Source organism: Lygodium microphyllum, chromosome 21 (assembly GCF_053477565.2).
Source record: "Lygodium microphyllum isolate KBCC chromosome 21, Lygodium_microphyllum_v1.1.10, whole genome shotgun sequence".
Classification (NCBI taxonomy): Eukaryota; Viridiplantae; Streptophyta; class Polypodiopsida; order Schizaeales; family Lygodiaceae; genus Lygodium; species Lygodium microphyllum.
This window is the reverse complement of record NC_141155.1, coordinates 132,803,848-132,821,390: the sequence shown is the minus strand read 5'-3', so window position 1 is coordinate 132,821,390 and position 17,543 is coordinate 132,803,848. Positions and strand designations below refer to the sequence as shown.

Here is a 17,543-nt window from a genome sequence, read left to right as displayed (position 1 = left end):
CTTTTATCACCATTGATTTTAGTGGTTGTTGCTTTTTATTCCTAGAGTTTCTTCTTTGTTGCTTCTTGCGTTTGGAGTATCTTAGTCACGTATGGTCTTCATATGCACCCTTTTTTTAATGTATACTTGAAAATCCAAAGGTATAGCTACATCTCTCTCGGTATCCTAGTCCTTATTATAACACTTTTTTTAGTCTTTGGCCTTGTCCACCCATTGCTTTTTCCTCTTTGTTGTTGTGAACATTCTTGAAGAGAGCTAGCACTTACTTCCTAACTATATTGCGGTACACAAAAGACATCCTCAAAATGGATATGCCATCAAGGGATACCCTCCCTTGCATATAGCTTATAGAGCCTTACAAAAAATGGAAAGAGCTCTTAGTTTTGTACTAGTCTCATTACACAAAGTTCATGATTTGAACTCTATTGTATTTGGATACCAATCCTCTTTTGATGTAATAAAAATCTTATCATTTTGCCACTACTACACCTGCATAAGAGAGGAAAGTTAAAAAATCTTAAGCAACTAAATTCTAAAGTATTGACTTGTGTGTCAACCAAAATCATCAAGGCTTGAGAACTAATAATATCTATAAAGAGCTCCAAGAAAAGAAATTCCGCCTAAAGCAAACCTCACGGCTATAGTTTAAGAAACAAGGATGCAAGGTGGAATAGGATGCAAAATACGAAATTGAATACATGGAGATTAATTTGGTGTTGCTAGAACCATAGCCACAAATCTATGCAAGACTACCATCATCTTGTCAATGAGGCTAAGCTATAGTGGAAACAATGGTGCCAATATCATGGGGTAAACAAAGCTTTCCATACTTATTGGCAGCAAACCAAGCAAGTTGTGAAAGGGTGATACTTGCCCCCATCCTTTGAATCCATTAAGATGAACAAGTTTTGCATCAATCATCACCTAAACTTGACCTTGGAAGATTACTACTCAAACTTTGTGAGCCTCCACAAGTATGCACCACCAATAACGACAACTTAGCAAATTGCAAGGTTCTACCAAGGTCTGAATCATCTAGACTCTCATTTAGAGATGATGAGGCCTAAATTCTTGAAGATGCCCTCATGCAAGCCAAATATCCAATGAGATTGCCTAGAATAGTTAAAGGAACATCACAACAAACAATAAATATTGAAAGTATTATTTGAATCATGGTGCCCATAGAAACAATACCAAAACTAATGGATGATCATCTAAGACTCGAGAGACAGAGCGATCACCCCTTTTACAAGTATACACTATATAGTCATATACAACTGAAGATAATAAAGAATAAGGGTAGATGAGTAACCACCAAAATCTTCTTGTATGCTTCCTCTCTTTCTCACCCTCTTTCTCTCTCATTACATTGATTCCACTTCCCACCATCACTTCCCCCCAACTAGTATCTAGCAATGTCAATGGAAGGTTATGTTTGGAGAGAGGAGCATTAGGAGTCAAGATTCGTCATGAGGTTGAGGATTTGAGCTTTATCTCAAGATATGTACTTATTATCTAGATTTGAAAGAAGTACGCATCCCACACCCAAGCTCTCCATTTAAGTCAAATAGGTATCTCCATTAAGGTAGACATCATTGAGGCTTAGTTTGGGGGTTTTCATAGTATGATTCGAAAACATTTGTTTTATCTAATGTGACTAGATTCAAGGTAGTTCAATCTAGTTTTGGATTGTTGGGAAGAGGTCTTGGTTCATGTACTCAATGTAATGCAATCATGGGTGCTGCTTAAGCACAAGGGCAACTTGTCTTTCAAAGGAAGGAGGTGAGTTTGTGTTGATAAGTGTGGGTCCTCCTTGCTAGATTTAGCAGGGGGACTTGCTTAAGCTTAGGGCAAGGTTTCAATCAAGGAACCTACTTCTTATTCTTAACGATAAGTAGAGAAGAAATTAGAGTTGATTGCTTATTATGGCTTGATTAAAAACTTGGAGGCTCCAAAATTAATTGTGACCAGCAAGAGGATGTATTAGTTTGATTCATTCACATTAAAAACATAGTGATAACTTGGTCTAATTCATTCCATCCATTAAATTTGGCACCCTTCTTTAAGCCTTATACTTCATACAATATCTAAACCCTTTGGCTACCTTGAGTCCCATTCACTTTCACAATGTTCAGAGCCCTAAACTAGTTATTTTGAAGAATTGGTTCAATGTATTTATGTTCATACTGTAGTCATTAAAGTGATTACATTGGAAAAATAAAATGCTATTCATATGCAATTGTTTAGAGGGTTGTTTTATGTATGAAAATAAGCTAAAGAATTTCAAAAAGAAATTTAAAAAAACCGCATGCATTGGGGAGTGCTTGAAGATCATTTTGGCATCAAATTTGGGTTGATTTTCTGTTGCATTAGCCATTATTTGGCCTTTGCAGTGGCACTCAACTATAGCCATATATTGTCTTCTTGGTCTTGGAGTTGCCAATTCCTTGGTTTCTTATTGTTGTTTGGCACATATTTTCATGATTATGGCTTCTTCTTATACTTTTAAAAAATGCATTATTTAACATTGAGAAATTGGATGAGGCAAATTTCTCATATTAGAGAGAGAATATTTACAATGTATTGGTACAAAAGAGGTAGATTAAGCCAATTAAATTGTTGCAAAGCTTAAGGACATGAACCAATATGTGTAAGATGAAATGGATTTTCTTGCAAGCTCTAGCATTAGGCTTACTCTCTCTAAGTCAGTGTATTTCACTATAAACAATATAGATGATGGTGCATACCGAGTCATGAAAAAGTTATGCTACTTCTAGAAGAAGGAAAACATTGCAACACAAGTGTATTAATTAAAGAAACTCATTGACCTTCACATAGCGCTTAATACTAACTTTACTTATTTGGTAGTATAGAATATTGCATTCCAAAGTTTGGTGAAGGCTATGTTTTTGGTTGTCACCTTGCATAAAAGTTGGGATACTTTCAAAACTGCAATCATTAACTCAACACTTGTTACTAATGGATTGACTAGTGCAAGTGTGGAAAGCAACTTGCTACAAAAGAGGATACAAATGATGATGCATATGGAATCAGGAAAAAGGTGTGCAACCTCTAGGAGAAGGAAAATGTTGCAACACAAGTGTATTAGCTAAAGAAACTCATTGACCTTCACATAGAGCTTAATACTAACTTTACTCGTTTGTTAGTAGAGAATACTGCATTCCAGGGCTTGGTGAAGGCTATGTTTTTGCTTGTCACCTTGCATAAAAGTTGGGATACTTTCAAAAGAGCAATCATCAACTCAACACTTGTTACTAATGGATTGACTAGTGCAATTGTGGAAAGCAACTTGCTACAAAATAGGTGAATATGAAGGATAATGTAGATTCCAATAGCCCTAGTGCAGTTATAGTTAGAGGGAGGTCAAATACAAGGGGAAAATACCATGATAAGGAAAACTCAAGGAGTAAATTATCTTAAGGAAATATGTGGAATGCTATTACTACAATGAAAAGGATCATCAATGCTATTATGGTGTTGGAGTGGAAGATGTGCAGTTATCATTTACTAATGGTCCCTCTTTTAAACTTAACAATGTTCATCATGTACTAAAATTGAACAAATTTTTTATTAGCATTGGAAAACTCAATGATTGTAGTTATCATGTGATTTATGGTGATCATGTTTGGAAGCTATGCAAAGGGTCCCTTGCAATTGGCCAAAGGGCCAAAATCTAGGACCTTGTACTCTTTGCATGAATCTCATGTAAAATCAGTCCCCTAGCAAGCCATTTGATGGCAAGATTTTAGAAGAGATATGATCTAGCAAGAAACCCTCTTATGATCACTTACTAATATTTGGCTATAAAACTTACATGATGTTCTCTAAGAACAAGTGAAACAAGCTTGATCTTAGGTCCAAGAAATGCATTTTTCTTGGATATGGAAATTCACATGAGATATGTACCATATTTGGGATCCTAAAGCTAAGAAGATTGTGCATAGCTATGATGTTATCTTCAATGAGACTAAGATGTATAAACGATCCATATTTGGGATCCTAAAGCTAAGAAGATTGTGCATAGCTATGATGTCATCTTCAATGAGACTAAGATGTATAAACAATCCATCAAGACAGCTGAGTTATGCATGATGGTCTTCTAGGAGGCATTAGGAAATTTTTGAGGTTACTTTTTGGCCCTATTAGAGAGACTCTCTCTCTCTCTCTCTCTCTCTCTCTCTCTCTCTCTCTCTCTCTCTCTCTCTCTCTCTCTCTCTCTCTCTCTCTCTCTCTCTCTCTCTCCCCCCTGTGTGTGCGTGCGTGTGCATGTGTGCATGCAGGCACACATGCAATACAATTTCTAAAAGGCATTCTAGGAAAATAAAATCAAAATTAAGGGAATGTTTAACCCTTATACTCGATGTATATGTTATCGATTAATGACAAAGCGTTGTATGCAATTGTCGACTTCAATTTCTCACCATTTCTCAAAATCTTCCCTTCTAAATTGATGAAGATAGCATCACACGTAATTATCACCTTCAATGCCTCACTGAAATTCTTTTCTCTTGATTTCAAAATCTTTTTTTGGTGGATTTTGAACCTTATTACAATCATTGATCAATTCTTAGTAATTCTATTACAAGCATGTATCCAATCATTTCTTAATAACTCTGAATCATTGTAAAAGACTTCTATAACATCTCCATATTTATTTGGAAGATGAGTATGAACCTATTTGTAAAAGAAGCAAGGATATTGTAAATACAATAAGTGCAATGGGAGAACTGAGGTTAGAGGGTAGAAAGAATATTGGTTTATGGATCAATGGCACGTTGTATCCTATTGATCCTATAACAAGAAACACCCCTCCATTCTCTAATTATTCCCTTTTCTGAGGTTTGTTGGATATGGCCATCAAGGGCTTCTAGCTTATATACAAGATTTGGTAGGCCATTCAAACTTTTTAAAGTGAAAGAACCAATGGGGCTACATCAGGAAAAGATACAATCAAGAATCAATTAGAGGAGAGCACCCTAGACAAAGTGGAGATCAACAAACAAAGTTACGCTCAACTCTTCAAAGTCATGTAAGAAAAAGAAAAGGGTCAAGGGGTCCTTAATACTATCAAAGCCATCTTTGAATCAACAAATAAGATATAGCATCAACAAGAGATTCATGGAAATCCTTAGTGAGCCCTTTCACATCATAGGTAGCTATCTTAGAAAGAAGAGAACTAAAGGATGACAACTTGAACAACATTCTTTGACCTAAGGACTTTACAAAGAACTATGATCAAGTTTTATAGGCTAGAGTATACCATGGAAAATGTGATTACCATTTTTATTATCATGATTGATAAATTTGAGATTATGAAGGATAAGAAAATGAGGAGAGTTTCAATCACTTAATAAATAAGGATCTTTTGCTAGGTATTGAGGGGAATGAAGGCAATAGAGGGCTCAATACACTTCAATGTGCAATGAGAGAAAGACGTCTAATGGTTGGGAGCAATTTAGGTTGACTTTAAAGATTTTGATATGTTGCACTAAGCATTTCAATGAACTTCTATACTTGAACTGATAATGGATCAACAAGCAAGAAAAGAACTAAGCATTAAAGGATTCAAACAATATAAAGTGGAGTGGCACATGGCTATGGATATGAAGATAGTACAAGTGCATGTAAAATGTGTCAAAAGATGTTAATGCTAAGAGTCCTTACATTTACACCATGGCCCTATGGCTGACAAGTATAATGCTATTAGTTTTGGAATAGGTTGTCTAATAGCTACATCAAAGATGAAAACTTCCAAGCCATTCTAGGTATTCATCTATCACATATTCATATGTGCACATTGCATGCCTTGTGTAGAATTATTGAGAAAGTTGTGCATCTTTACATAGGATTTATCTCCAAATTACAACCCCAATTAGCCTAGGGATAATGCGATCAAGGCTATTAGAAAGGTCTTATCAAACATTAATCTTTCAAGATCCTCAAAGATCAAAAAGTGAGAATAATTTTATTAAGAAACTCTCAATAGGTGCAATGTTGCAAGATCGTCAAAGGTCAAAAAGGGAGAATAATACTGCTAAGAAATCCTTAATAGGTGTAATTAAGGCCAAAAGGTTATTGGGTTTCCATGGTAAGCTTGGAAAAGTAAACTCCACAAAAGGTTCTTCTATTATCCAATACAACCAATGGAAAGCACTACACAATGCAATCAATGATCATGGAGATGATGGAAGAGTAAGGAATAAGAAGACTATTCTGAGAGACATTGAATACATTGAAAGTATTGTAACAAAATGTATTGATCCAAGGAGGATCTCCTAGCCTTTAAGATGGTGCCCAAAAAATTCAAAAACTTCATGAAGGATGCTTGGGGAGCTAACAATTTTACACATTGAATGGTAAGTAAGTTTCACAATTGGTTTCTACACCTTTCAACTTACCATTTGACTTTTGATGAAATTTATCTCTTTTCTCATACATAGCATATTGTTTATAATCATAGTCCTTGGTTTGTGAGGCAATATAGGAGTTTCTAGATTTATCCCATCCAAGGGATGGAGAAGTCACATTAATAAGCAAGGACCAAATACTTCAATTATAGAAGACATTATGGTGATGCACAAAAGGTAGACAACCTACTTGAAGTTTTCAAGTGGTTTTACGTATTAATTTGGTATAGAACAATGTCAAAAGAGGCAAATAGGATGTGCCAACACTCAAACATAGCTCTTATATTATAACAATCGAAACAAAAGAGATAAGAAATATAAAATAAATCATGTGCAAATGAAAGGTTTTAACATTGGCTTGTCTTTAGGGAGAGATAAGGCCAAAAATGGGGCTCGAAAAGTAGACAAAGCTTTATTCTTGGCTATGTGGGTTTAACGAGGATTGTTTCATCTTCTTTTCTAGTATTTCATCCTCTTCAACACCCTTGTTCTTCAAGGTTGGTAGCTCTATAAGTGAAGTTGGCATTCTTGGAGACAATGCCTCTATAAGAATGATGCATTTGCTCCATTGCAAACATTACCTTTTTTGTTAAGGATGTAGGTTTCCCAATTCCTTGATCCCTCTTGCAATAGCATAAATAGCATGATAAGTAGTAAGAGGCCCTTAAAGCTTGGTGTCCATATACAAGGCCAAACACTTGCAATGCAAATCACTTTTCGATGATAATTATTTTATCTGCATTTACTAGAAGAGCATAGCCTCCACAAAACCTAGTGAGAACCTTGAGTACAAACATGGGGAGCCTCATTTTGTGTAGATAATACTCATTATGAAAAATTATTATTTATAACCACATATGAAAGCCTCATAACATGTCAATAATGTGAAACCTAGATAGTACCTTTAAGTGGTAATAGATCGCAAGATATAGGTTTTGCATGTATGTATATATAGTGGTAGTCATAGATGAAAGCCTTATAACATTCCAATAATCCGAAACCTAGACAATATCTGCTAAGTGGTAATAGATCGCAAGATATAATTTTGATGTCATTGAGCCTCCTACCCACTTAACAAAACCATTGTCATAAACTTGGATTTGATTGCAATGTCACATTCTTAGAAGAGAAAACCAAAAGCTATGGTTGACAAAGAATAAGGATCTACCCTATCCTCTACCAAGTTTGTCTCACTAAACTAGGCTAAGGCAACAAGATTGTAATCCTTACATATGTTTAACAAGCTTACTATATCAGCCAAGCAACACGCAGTCTAACACATTCGACATTGTAAAGATGTGCAAGCACATGAGACAAACAAGCTTTCTTCTTCACATTCATCAATTGGTTGCACATTCTCTATCCTGTTAAGGAGAGTAGCCAAAGTTTTCTCAAACCTTTGCATAGCAGCCTCCTCTCTCTCCTTTTTTGCACCAAAGTGTATCATCACTTTTGGCTCTTCAACCTCTTTGATAGTAATGACAAGCTATCTAGTCCTCAATATGCAATCCTTGTGAAGACTCTGGGTCATCCTTATCTATAAGAATATGCAGATAACAAAGAAAAGAAAAATATGATTATAGTAGATGATAGTTCTTTGAGTGTACTGGGCAATTATCGTTGTCTTTTTATGAATTGCTAAGTATTTTCTCCCATGCATGACTTAATTTTGTCTTCATGACTTTGTTACATACAAAGTTGTCTATATGACATGTTAATTTGCCTCTATGGTGATTGTGTTACTTGGAGTAATTCTTGTATATTCCTCCATGGGCTCAGGTAACACATTCCTACAGCAACAAAATCTTTCTCAATAGGGAATAGTGCATTGAATATGATGGAGAACTCAAGAGCATAGTTATGAGCATGAGCATAGTAGAGAAATATAAAGAGCTTTTCGATAAGCATCTCTTCCACATCATCCTCAAACTCAAGCATGACATTCGTGTTATTTGGTGTTCCCAATAGAGACAAAAAGTGGTTAATAAAAATTTTCTCTAAGGCAAATAAATCGCTTAAACCATAAGAGTGGCTACCTAGTGATACAAGAGATCTCCACTTTTGGGAGGGCCTCTCCTTACTTGTTGACAATGACCCATTTTGAGGATGTACCCCAAACTAAGGTCACTATCGAGCAATATGAGGACTTTCCACTACTAGGAGAGGGGCCTCTCTCACTTAACAATGACCCTTTTGAAATTTACTCCACACAAGGGTCACCATAAGCAATATAAGGGGTTTCCACTTCTAGGACTCTCACTTGTGCCATTTGGGGTTTACTCCACATTAATATCACCGCCCAAAAATGTGAGGTCTCTCTACTTTTGGGTGTAGTGCTTCTTGTTTGGCAATCACTCCTACAAGGTTTACCCAACACAAGGGTCACCATCAATCAATATGAGGGATCTCCACTTCAGAGAAGCCTCTCTCACTTGGTAGTGACCCATTTGACATTTACCCACACTAGGGTCATTACAAAGAAATATGAGGGGTTTTAGAAGAGTACCATTGATTTGAGTGATGAGATATTACAAAATAATGGAGTGTTTGAACAATTACCACTAGTCTAATGGTGCATGAAGTTAAAAATATCCCATACTTATTGCATTGTGGGATGGCACCTTGTGTAGTGAACATGTGATGTCCATCATGGCGAGGTGGACTCCTTGAACTACCATTTATCATATATTAGCCTAATCATGATATGCATCAACTCAACACATGTGTAAACATAAAGCAAGTATAACCATATTTAGTAGAATATTTCCCATGTTAATGGCAATGCAGGCATGAAATACATTAATTAAGCATGCGTAGATGGATAAAGCAAATAAAGATGATTAGTAGAGTGTTGCCTATGCTTAATGTGAAAGTCATTGGTACTTATGGAAGCTTGAAGGATAAGAGCAAAAAGGTGGAGAAGCAGGAGCAAGGGTGAAGTGAGAGAGGACGAGAGAGCATGTGCAATCGAGAGCAAGAGACCGATTGAGCATGAGAGCAAGTGTGATAAAGGGAGAGCAAGATAGTACACGGACAATAATGGCACTACGAGAGAGAGAGAGAGAGAGAGAGAGAGAGAGAGAGAGAGAGAGAGAGAGAGAGAGAGAGAGAGAGAGAGAGAGAGAGAGAGAGAGAGAGAGAGAGACCAAATGTAATTTGCATGAGTTCAAGAAATCCTCGATGGTATCCTGACCCCTAAACCTTTTGAGTGATTCTCAAACCTATTCTCGGGGGGGGGGGGGGGGGGGGGGGGGGGGGTTCTGAGGTTTTTTGGGAAAACTAGGAACCCCTTCAGGCACATGAGGAAGTTCCTAGTTTTTCCGTATACTATTTTTTGAAAAAACACTCATGGAACTATGGTTCTATCCAAAAATTGTTTCTAAAAGTGGAGTAGACATGTAAACCCATCCTATTATGACATAGAAAGAATCGATGAGTAGAAATAAGTGGACCTAATTTGCCATGGCCAATCTTCCTATCTCTGCTCTTCCACTTTTTTCCACCCATCATATTGTGCTCTCCTATTGAAGATGAAGAAATAGATGCAAACCTTTAATAAAGAGCCATGGCAAATCATGCTATGTTCACTTTGCTCTTGTTCTTCCTATCATCCATCACTTTGTAATGTGTTGCTAAATAAGAAAAAGAAGAAGAAGACTAGAGTTTAGTTTATATTTTTTATTTGAAAGGGGAGGGGTTGTTGAATTCCCCCCATGTAGCTGGCTCTTTAACTAAGAAGACCAATGTAAATGCTAGATACTAGGTTCATTAACATGTCCTTCCATAGAATATTATGTATCCTGCACTATAGAAGGGGCCAACTATAGAGCACCTAATGTAAAAGTTTTGTTTTTTGGGAAAGGGGGGGAGGGGGGGTAGGTTTCCCATTTTGTAGTTTTTGGGCACCTTTTGGAGATGTTCCATCTTGTATGCAATTTAATAAGTACAATTTTGGGAGGTTTCTCAAGGTAATGGCACACTTGTAAGCTAATAATGTGACACTTTTTAGCAAATCAATGAGTGACACCTCAGTAAGATTCTCAATATATTTCATTGTTCTATTATATTACCTTCCCTTCACCCCCAATACACTATGATTTTATAAGTGATCCATAATTCTCAACAAATTAACATGAGTTTTGAAAATCCTTGATGGTGCCTTGCATTATGAACCCTTTGAGTGATCCTCAATTTTTGAGTGATTCTTTCCATTAATTCAAAGCATTCACTACTCAATCTTGATTAAGTTTGGGAGGTAGCTTAGTGTAAATGCAAGGTATCCCCCCTCCCTCTATTAAACGTGACTTATTTCCCTTTTAACTCACTCATGTCTTTGCTTAGTTTTATTTGTCTATATTTTGTATGCACTGTTGAGATGTTAAGCTCTACATGAGCTAGCATCCACTACGTGCCTTGGTGATGTGGCATGATATTATTCACTGGCGTGTTAGGTGACCGGCATGAGGATATGCCAATAATTCTAGAGTTGGACTACACCCACATAGTCCATCCTTGATTATGGCACATTCATTGTGCCACCTCTTCCTTTCTTAGTGGGATTTGTGTGGAAGAAGAAGAAAGAAGAAGAAGAAGAAGATTTCAGCCCATTGCTTTTGTGTGTGTGTGCGCTCTTGGTCTCTTCACCTATCTCCCCTCTTGTCTATTGTCATGGTATCAAAGCCATCCCACAGCTGCACGGAGCTCGTTTGAAGGCTAAGGTGAAGGCATTGGAGCAGAAAGCAAGCAAGCAAGCGATGAGTAAGAAGGTCTTCCACCTTGCTCAATTTGCCTCAGGTTATAGCTGCCGGAGGCTCTTAAGGCTTTGCCAAGGCTGTAGTCTCTGATTGTAGAGAAACTTGATGAGCAAGAAGAATGGTATATATATTGTAGATGCATCCTTTAGGACTTTCCCATTGCAATTTTTGGCATTTGAGGTCATTTCAACCTCCATTCTGGACCTAGGAGTGGTCCAAGCATTAGTTTCTGGGTATACTACAGTTTCAATTGTGTCTGTCATTTACAGTGCACATGCTACATATTTTGAATTTGTACGGTTTCATGTGTTTGATGGGTTGAAAACACAAAAGGAATTTGCATATAGATTGCAAATTGTAGTTACCATTATGCAGTCAGTGAAAAAGACTATGTATTTAGTTGTGATGCACCTAATATCAACTTGCTTGTAGATTACACGTTTTGGCAAGGTTTCCCATTTTTTCAAAATGTCTAACAACTTCAACTAGATTGTTAGTAAGAAGATGATAAGATAATTATCTTACATGGAAGTTCAGGATGACAAAATTCTTGAAGGGCAAAGGTGCTTGAATTACATTGAAGGAGACATGACAATAGCACCTAAAGTTCCTGCACGAAATGCTATTGCAAAATAGTTAAAGACTAAGAAAGATTGGGAGCAAACTTAGAGTAAAGTCATATATTGGCTATTTGTCACTATTACAGATAGCAGGATGAACTATTTGTAGGAATTTGAGACCCTTGCTATTGCATGGAAGAATTTAGCAAGATTGTTCGAAGTAAATACAAAGGCCAAAAAGTTGTAGCTCAAGTCAAAGCTAAACCAAGTGAAAAGAGGAAACCTATCCATTAATTATTATACCTTGAAGATCAAGAGTATTGTGGAAACTCTTGGATCTATCAGAGTGGTAGTTGATAATGATGATATTGTGTGTGCATGCTTAGATGAACTTGGAGATGAATACAAGGGTTTCAGATCATCTATGAATATGAGGGATAATATCTCTAATTTTGTAGACTTGATTTCTATATTGATACTTAAGGAGAAGAACCTTGACTTAGATTCATCTTCTTCTCAAAGTAAGAACAATTCCAAACAAGTATTTTACTCTACTAGCAGAGGTAGAGATCCTGGCGCAGAGGCCAAGCTAGTAGTCGTAGTCAAGGTTATGATGCACAACAAAATAGATTGCACTGATAGAGCTTATGTAGCATGGATGCATCAAAAGGGTAAATTCAATAATTGAGACCTCCCACCCTTATATAGACCAAGTTTAGGGTTAGGGTTAGGTTACTTCTCAAGGGTGGTGCCCCATTTTCATTTTGACCCTTTTGTGTTTTAGAGTTTCCATAACTATGAACTAGAAGCACCCTCTCTTAGTAGGTGTTCTACCCACTCTGTGAGATTGTTGAGAATCAGCAATCACACTCACTCAAACAGCCTCTTTATATGGAGCTTCAGGGTCAAGGATATGCAGGCTAACCTATCCCATATGCACAATGGTGCCTACTGTAGTTTCCTACTTTCCTATAAAGCATTGTACTTGCTTCCTTTTCTTAAGGCAATGATAGTACTCTTTTCTTTTCAGTGAAGTGTCAATGTCATTGTCCACATACATAAGATTGTGTTTATGAGTCCAAGTCTCAATCTTGGAACCTAATTCACTTGTGTAACAAACAGTGTCTTTTCCATCATGAGTCCACACTTCTCCTTCCATCCTCCATACCTTCTGCCTTTGCCATGCTCTAGATCCCGCATTTCTCACATGGTATCAGAGCCCAGTTGGGCATGGCATTGCTTCTCCAGCCTCTCTTGATTCCTCTCAACCTCAATCTAGCTCAATGTCAGCTCATGACTTCATCTCCCAACTCTACTCTCACTGAAGCTTCCATGGCAGCCATAGCCAGCAGCACCCTGTCAGATTGAGCTGCTTATATCTCACTCCACAGGTCAAATCTCTTGGAGCTTCCTTCTGGAAAAGTATTCCCCAACTCACAAAGCTTCCCTATATCACATCAATCCAGGACATTTGACCATCTAGAGCTCAGCATTGTGAAAATTCTCAATCTCTGCTCTGTGTCTGTCATAGCCAGACAGGACCTACCTCACTTGGAGCTTCAATAACTTCTCAACCAGGCCACTTCAGCTCTTGATTTCTTCTAGGGAGTTGTTCCTCTACTCAAGGCGCTTCATCTTGGCACGAAAATCGACTAGATTGCTGCGCCCTAACCCCGGCATTGCACAAATTTGTCATCGTTGTCCTGAATTGCGCTGAATCTGTTCGAGCTGCCTGCGCGCGCCATGCTGTCCACGATCTTGACGATTATCATGGGGCTTTGATAGCCCATGAATTTAGCTTCCTAGGCATGTAAAAATTTTTGAAAATGATCAAGTATAGCTCCTGCAATGTTGAAAAAACCAGGCCCCTATCTTAGAAACCCTAATTTCACCATAGCCAAAATTTCTCAAGCTTTTTTTTCCTCAGTTTTTCTTTCTCCTGACACTCAACCCAAGCCTCTGTCACTCTAATCCATTGACCCAGCATCAAATCAAGGAGGGGAAGGACCTAAGAAGATTGAAGAACGACCGAACGATCCCGAACAAGAAGAATCAAGAATCAAGCTCAACATCAACACTGACATAATGTGTTTTCACACTGTCACTAACTGTGTCTCTTGACACACTGCATTTTGCTCTTCTACTGATAAAATCTCAGAATTCTGGTGTTGATTTGCTGCTGATCTTGCAACCTCAACATGGGAAAAGACTCTCCAAATGCTCGATTCAAAGGAGTCGGGTTTCACACCTGGCAAACCCGCATCAAGCTCATCTTGATGAAAAAGGGTCTCTAGGCCATCACAAATGGCAAAGAGAAGAAACCTCGGGACGTGGATCTTGTAACTACTTGGCAAAAGAATGATGACAAAGCCCAGGCCATAATCAAATCGGAGCTAGACGACAGTTATATCCACCATGTGGATAACTGTGAGACCTCATAGGATACATGGAAAAGACTTGACACCCTGTTCGGTGCACAATCTAAATCATCAAAGTATGGTCTCCTGATTGAGTTCTTCAGGCTCGAAATGAAGTCCAGCACATCACTTGCCACACATCTCAATTACATGGAAGGACTCCTAACCCAACTTGCAGGAATCAACATTAAAATGGATGAAGATGTTTGCATCGGTGTTCTACTTAAGAGTTTGCCTCCTAAATATAATAATGTATCAACAACTTTAATCAACATGCCAAATCCTAAACTTGTTGATATCCAGGCATCACTGTTAGAAGAAGAAAATAAACTTAAAAGCAAAGAAGAGCCCAGCACTTCAAAGGATGAACAAATGTTATATGTAAACAACAGATACAAAGGTAAAAAGGAACCACTCCTCTGTGACTTCTGCAAAAGAACTAGACATACTGAAAAGTTCTGTCATGCTAGGAAGAGGTCCCAAAAGGCCTATCTTGCAGCTGTAAAAGAAGAAAAAGACCATGGACCAAAAGATGAAGATGAAGATGAAGATGAAGACCACCAAGATCGGAAGGACAAGACTCATCAGTCCTTCTACTCTCATAACTCTGATAGACTGTTTTAAAAGCCTTGTACTTCCTTGCCCTAATGCTTCCTGCCATAAGCTTTGTAAAACTCCTTATGTAACTTGGCATTACAGTCCCTGTACACTTTGTGAGGCCCCCGTTACAGCCTTTGGATGTCCACCATGTTTATGGTACCCACACTTAGCCTTTTTTGCAACAGCCTCTGGTGTTTTGCCATGTTTGTGGTATGCCCACACTTTGCAGGTGGTTCTCATTACAGCCTCTACACACTTTGTGCCTTTCTAGTTGTGATTGAGGAGGGGTGTTGAGAATCAGCAATCACACTCACTCAAATAGCCTCTTTGTATGGAGCTTCAGGGTCAAGGATATGCAGGCTAACCTATCCCATATGCACAATGGTGCCTACTGTAGTTTCCTACTTTCCTATAAAGCATTGTATTTGCTTCCTTTTCTTAAGGCAATGATAGTACTCTTTTCTTTTCAGTGAAGTGTCAATGTCATTGTCCACATACACAAGATTGTGTTTATGAGTCCAAGTCTCAATCTTGGAACCTAATTCACTTGTGTAACAAACAGTGTCTTTTCCATCATGAGTCCACACTTCTCCTTCCATCCTCCATAGCTTCCGCCTTTGCCATGCTCTAGATCCCGCATTTCTCACAGAGATCTAGGTCAATTCTTCCTTATTGCATACTTGCATATTGGCCTAATTGTACCTAGCCTATGATATTGCAATTGCATATTCATATGCATAATCCATACAATACATGCAAGTGTGACAAATACAACTATGGAGGATAATACATTGTGCACAGACTAATGAGTCGGACTCTCACAAAATAATACAACCATGAATATGATGACCATAAAGAATTTAAAAATATTATAGGTATCTAAAAATAATCACAAAAGTGCTCAAAAAATATTAATCCACCATAAAATCAATTTGACACTTGTGCTTTGATTGTCTTTGACTTTACCTTTTGTATTTATCGTTATAACAACTCAAGTATTTCTTCACTTATAATGAAAGTATAGCTATTTTCAAGATGATTTTGCAATTCCTATATTTAAATTCCTAAGGTGAGGAGACAAGAGCACCAACTAGGTCAGGTTTGCTTGGCCTTGTCACTTTGTTTCATGTAATCAAGTCTATTTTGGCATAACATTTGGCTCTTCTAGGTAATCCAAGTAATTTATCAACAACCCCTTGCAATCTCTAGCTCCTCAATATTGCAACAAGGTTCAATGGACCCAAATTCAAGAAGACTATGAGATGGAAAGTGACAAACAATTCAATGATAAATTCAAATCATATGCCAAAGACTTTTTATGTGTCAAATAATGTGTGACAAACAATTCCTATGGGTTGTGATGAAAAGTTCAGTGCATGTGACTAATCCATTAACTAAGGATTAGAATTCAATATATGTGATGATGAGTTACAACCTAGAATGAGTAGTAGTTAACAAGTTGGTGGAAATGAGGAAAGAGGTGTAAAGGGATAAGAAGGTAGAGGTAATGCAGAATATTACCTCCAAATCTAGGAGGTTGCCAACTAAATCATTGCCTTGCTTTATAATGGTACTGCCACTTTGCAGGTTTCAATGGAGTAGCCACTCCATAGGTCTAGCTATTTCTTAGCCTCTAAGAATTTCCTTCAATAGCACTACTCCATAGCTCTAGCTATTTCTTAGCCTCCAAGAATTTACTTCAATAGTGGTCTATTCTCAGAATCCAAAGCGGCGAGAGTGACCTCAAAAATTGATCTCTTCTTGAGTTGTCCATCATGCAACCCATTATCACCCTCTCTTGCCCAAGTTCCTCTTTGTTGTGGCTAAGAAGAGGGTGCACAATAGCCTAATGGATAGACCACTCACCTCATTGCCATGTGTCACTTATCTTGGCTATGGAAGAAGCAACTAGCTAGTAGAGTCAGTTAGAGGAGATGCTATGGAGGGTGCAAAATTCACAAAAAACCGAGGTTTAAAGTCAAAAATTTGCAAAAAATTTAAACAACCCTTTAAATCTTGAAGTAAGAAGGTTAAATACTTAGCTTTTATAAAAAAAGTAGTTATAAAATAGAATATATATATAGTTTGGTTTAAAATCCCTCCAAAATTTCAAGTCACAGGTTATTGTATCTGCCATCAAAAATGTTTTTTGTGAACACTAGGAGGGTGTTGCCTCCTAGCAACTTTGGTTGTTAGGCTCAGTGGCAAGCAGGATTGTGACTACTATGGGGGGAAGAAGCCATATTCTAGGAACTACTCTAGTGAGCTACTATTATGGCACCACCTATTTGGTGCTACCACAAGGGAGTTGCCTAGGGTGCTACTGTGAGGGTGTTGGTGGTTTCCTAACAATGGAGATCTATTGAGTAGAAAGAAGCAACTGCAAGGAGTGCTTGTGCCAAGGGTCAATAGTGATAGAACAACGATGCATAGTTGGCTACTAAAGGTAATTGAAGCACTGGTGGAAGAAGGCGTGGCATTGGATAGCTTTAGGGTGGGAGAAGTGGCAACCTTATGCACCAATGGTCTACTACTATTGAAGGCGATGGAGCAAAAATGATGAATAAAAATATGATGGCTAGACCAGTCAAACATAGCAACTTGACAGTTAGAAGGAGGGTCAACCATAGGGTTACCCCTACCCTAAGACCACGGATTGCACAAGTTGTGAGCTTGTAAAGCTCATGAAGCTGCACCTCGCTCACTTTGCATTCTTGAGCCGCTCATGAAAAATTTTTATATACTATGCTCATCACTTGGTCTGCAATTGTCAACATGCAATTA

At 37.8% G+C, this 17,543-nt stretch overlaps 1 protein-coding gene across 1 annotated transcript in view; it reads left to right on the top strand.

Annotated features, from left to right (window-relative positions):
• Positions 1–15,946, top strand: part of LOC148018574 (uncharacterized) — a 164,808-nt gene extending 148,862 nt beyond the window's left edge. The window contains exon 7 of the mRNA XM_087661746.1: positions 15,928–15,946. Coding sequence (XP_087517872.1) covers positions 15,928–15,931 — 4 coding nt within the window. The 3' untranslated portion in view covers positions 15,932–15,946. The remainder of the gene's footprint in view (positions 1–15,927) is intronic.
• The last annotated feature ends 1,597 nt before the right edge of the window (positions 15,947–17,543 follow it).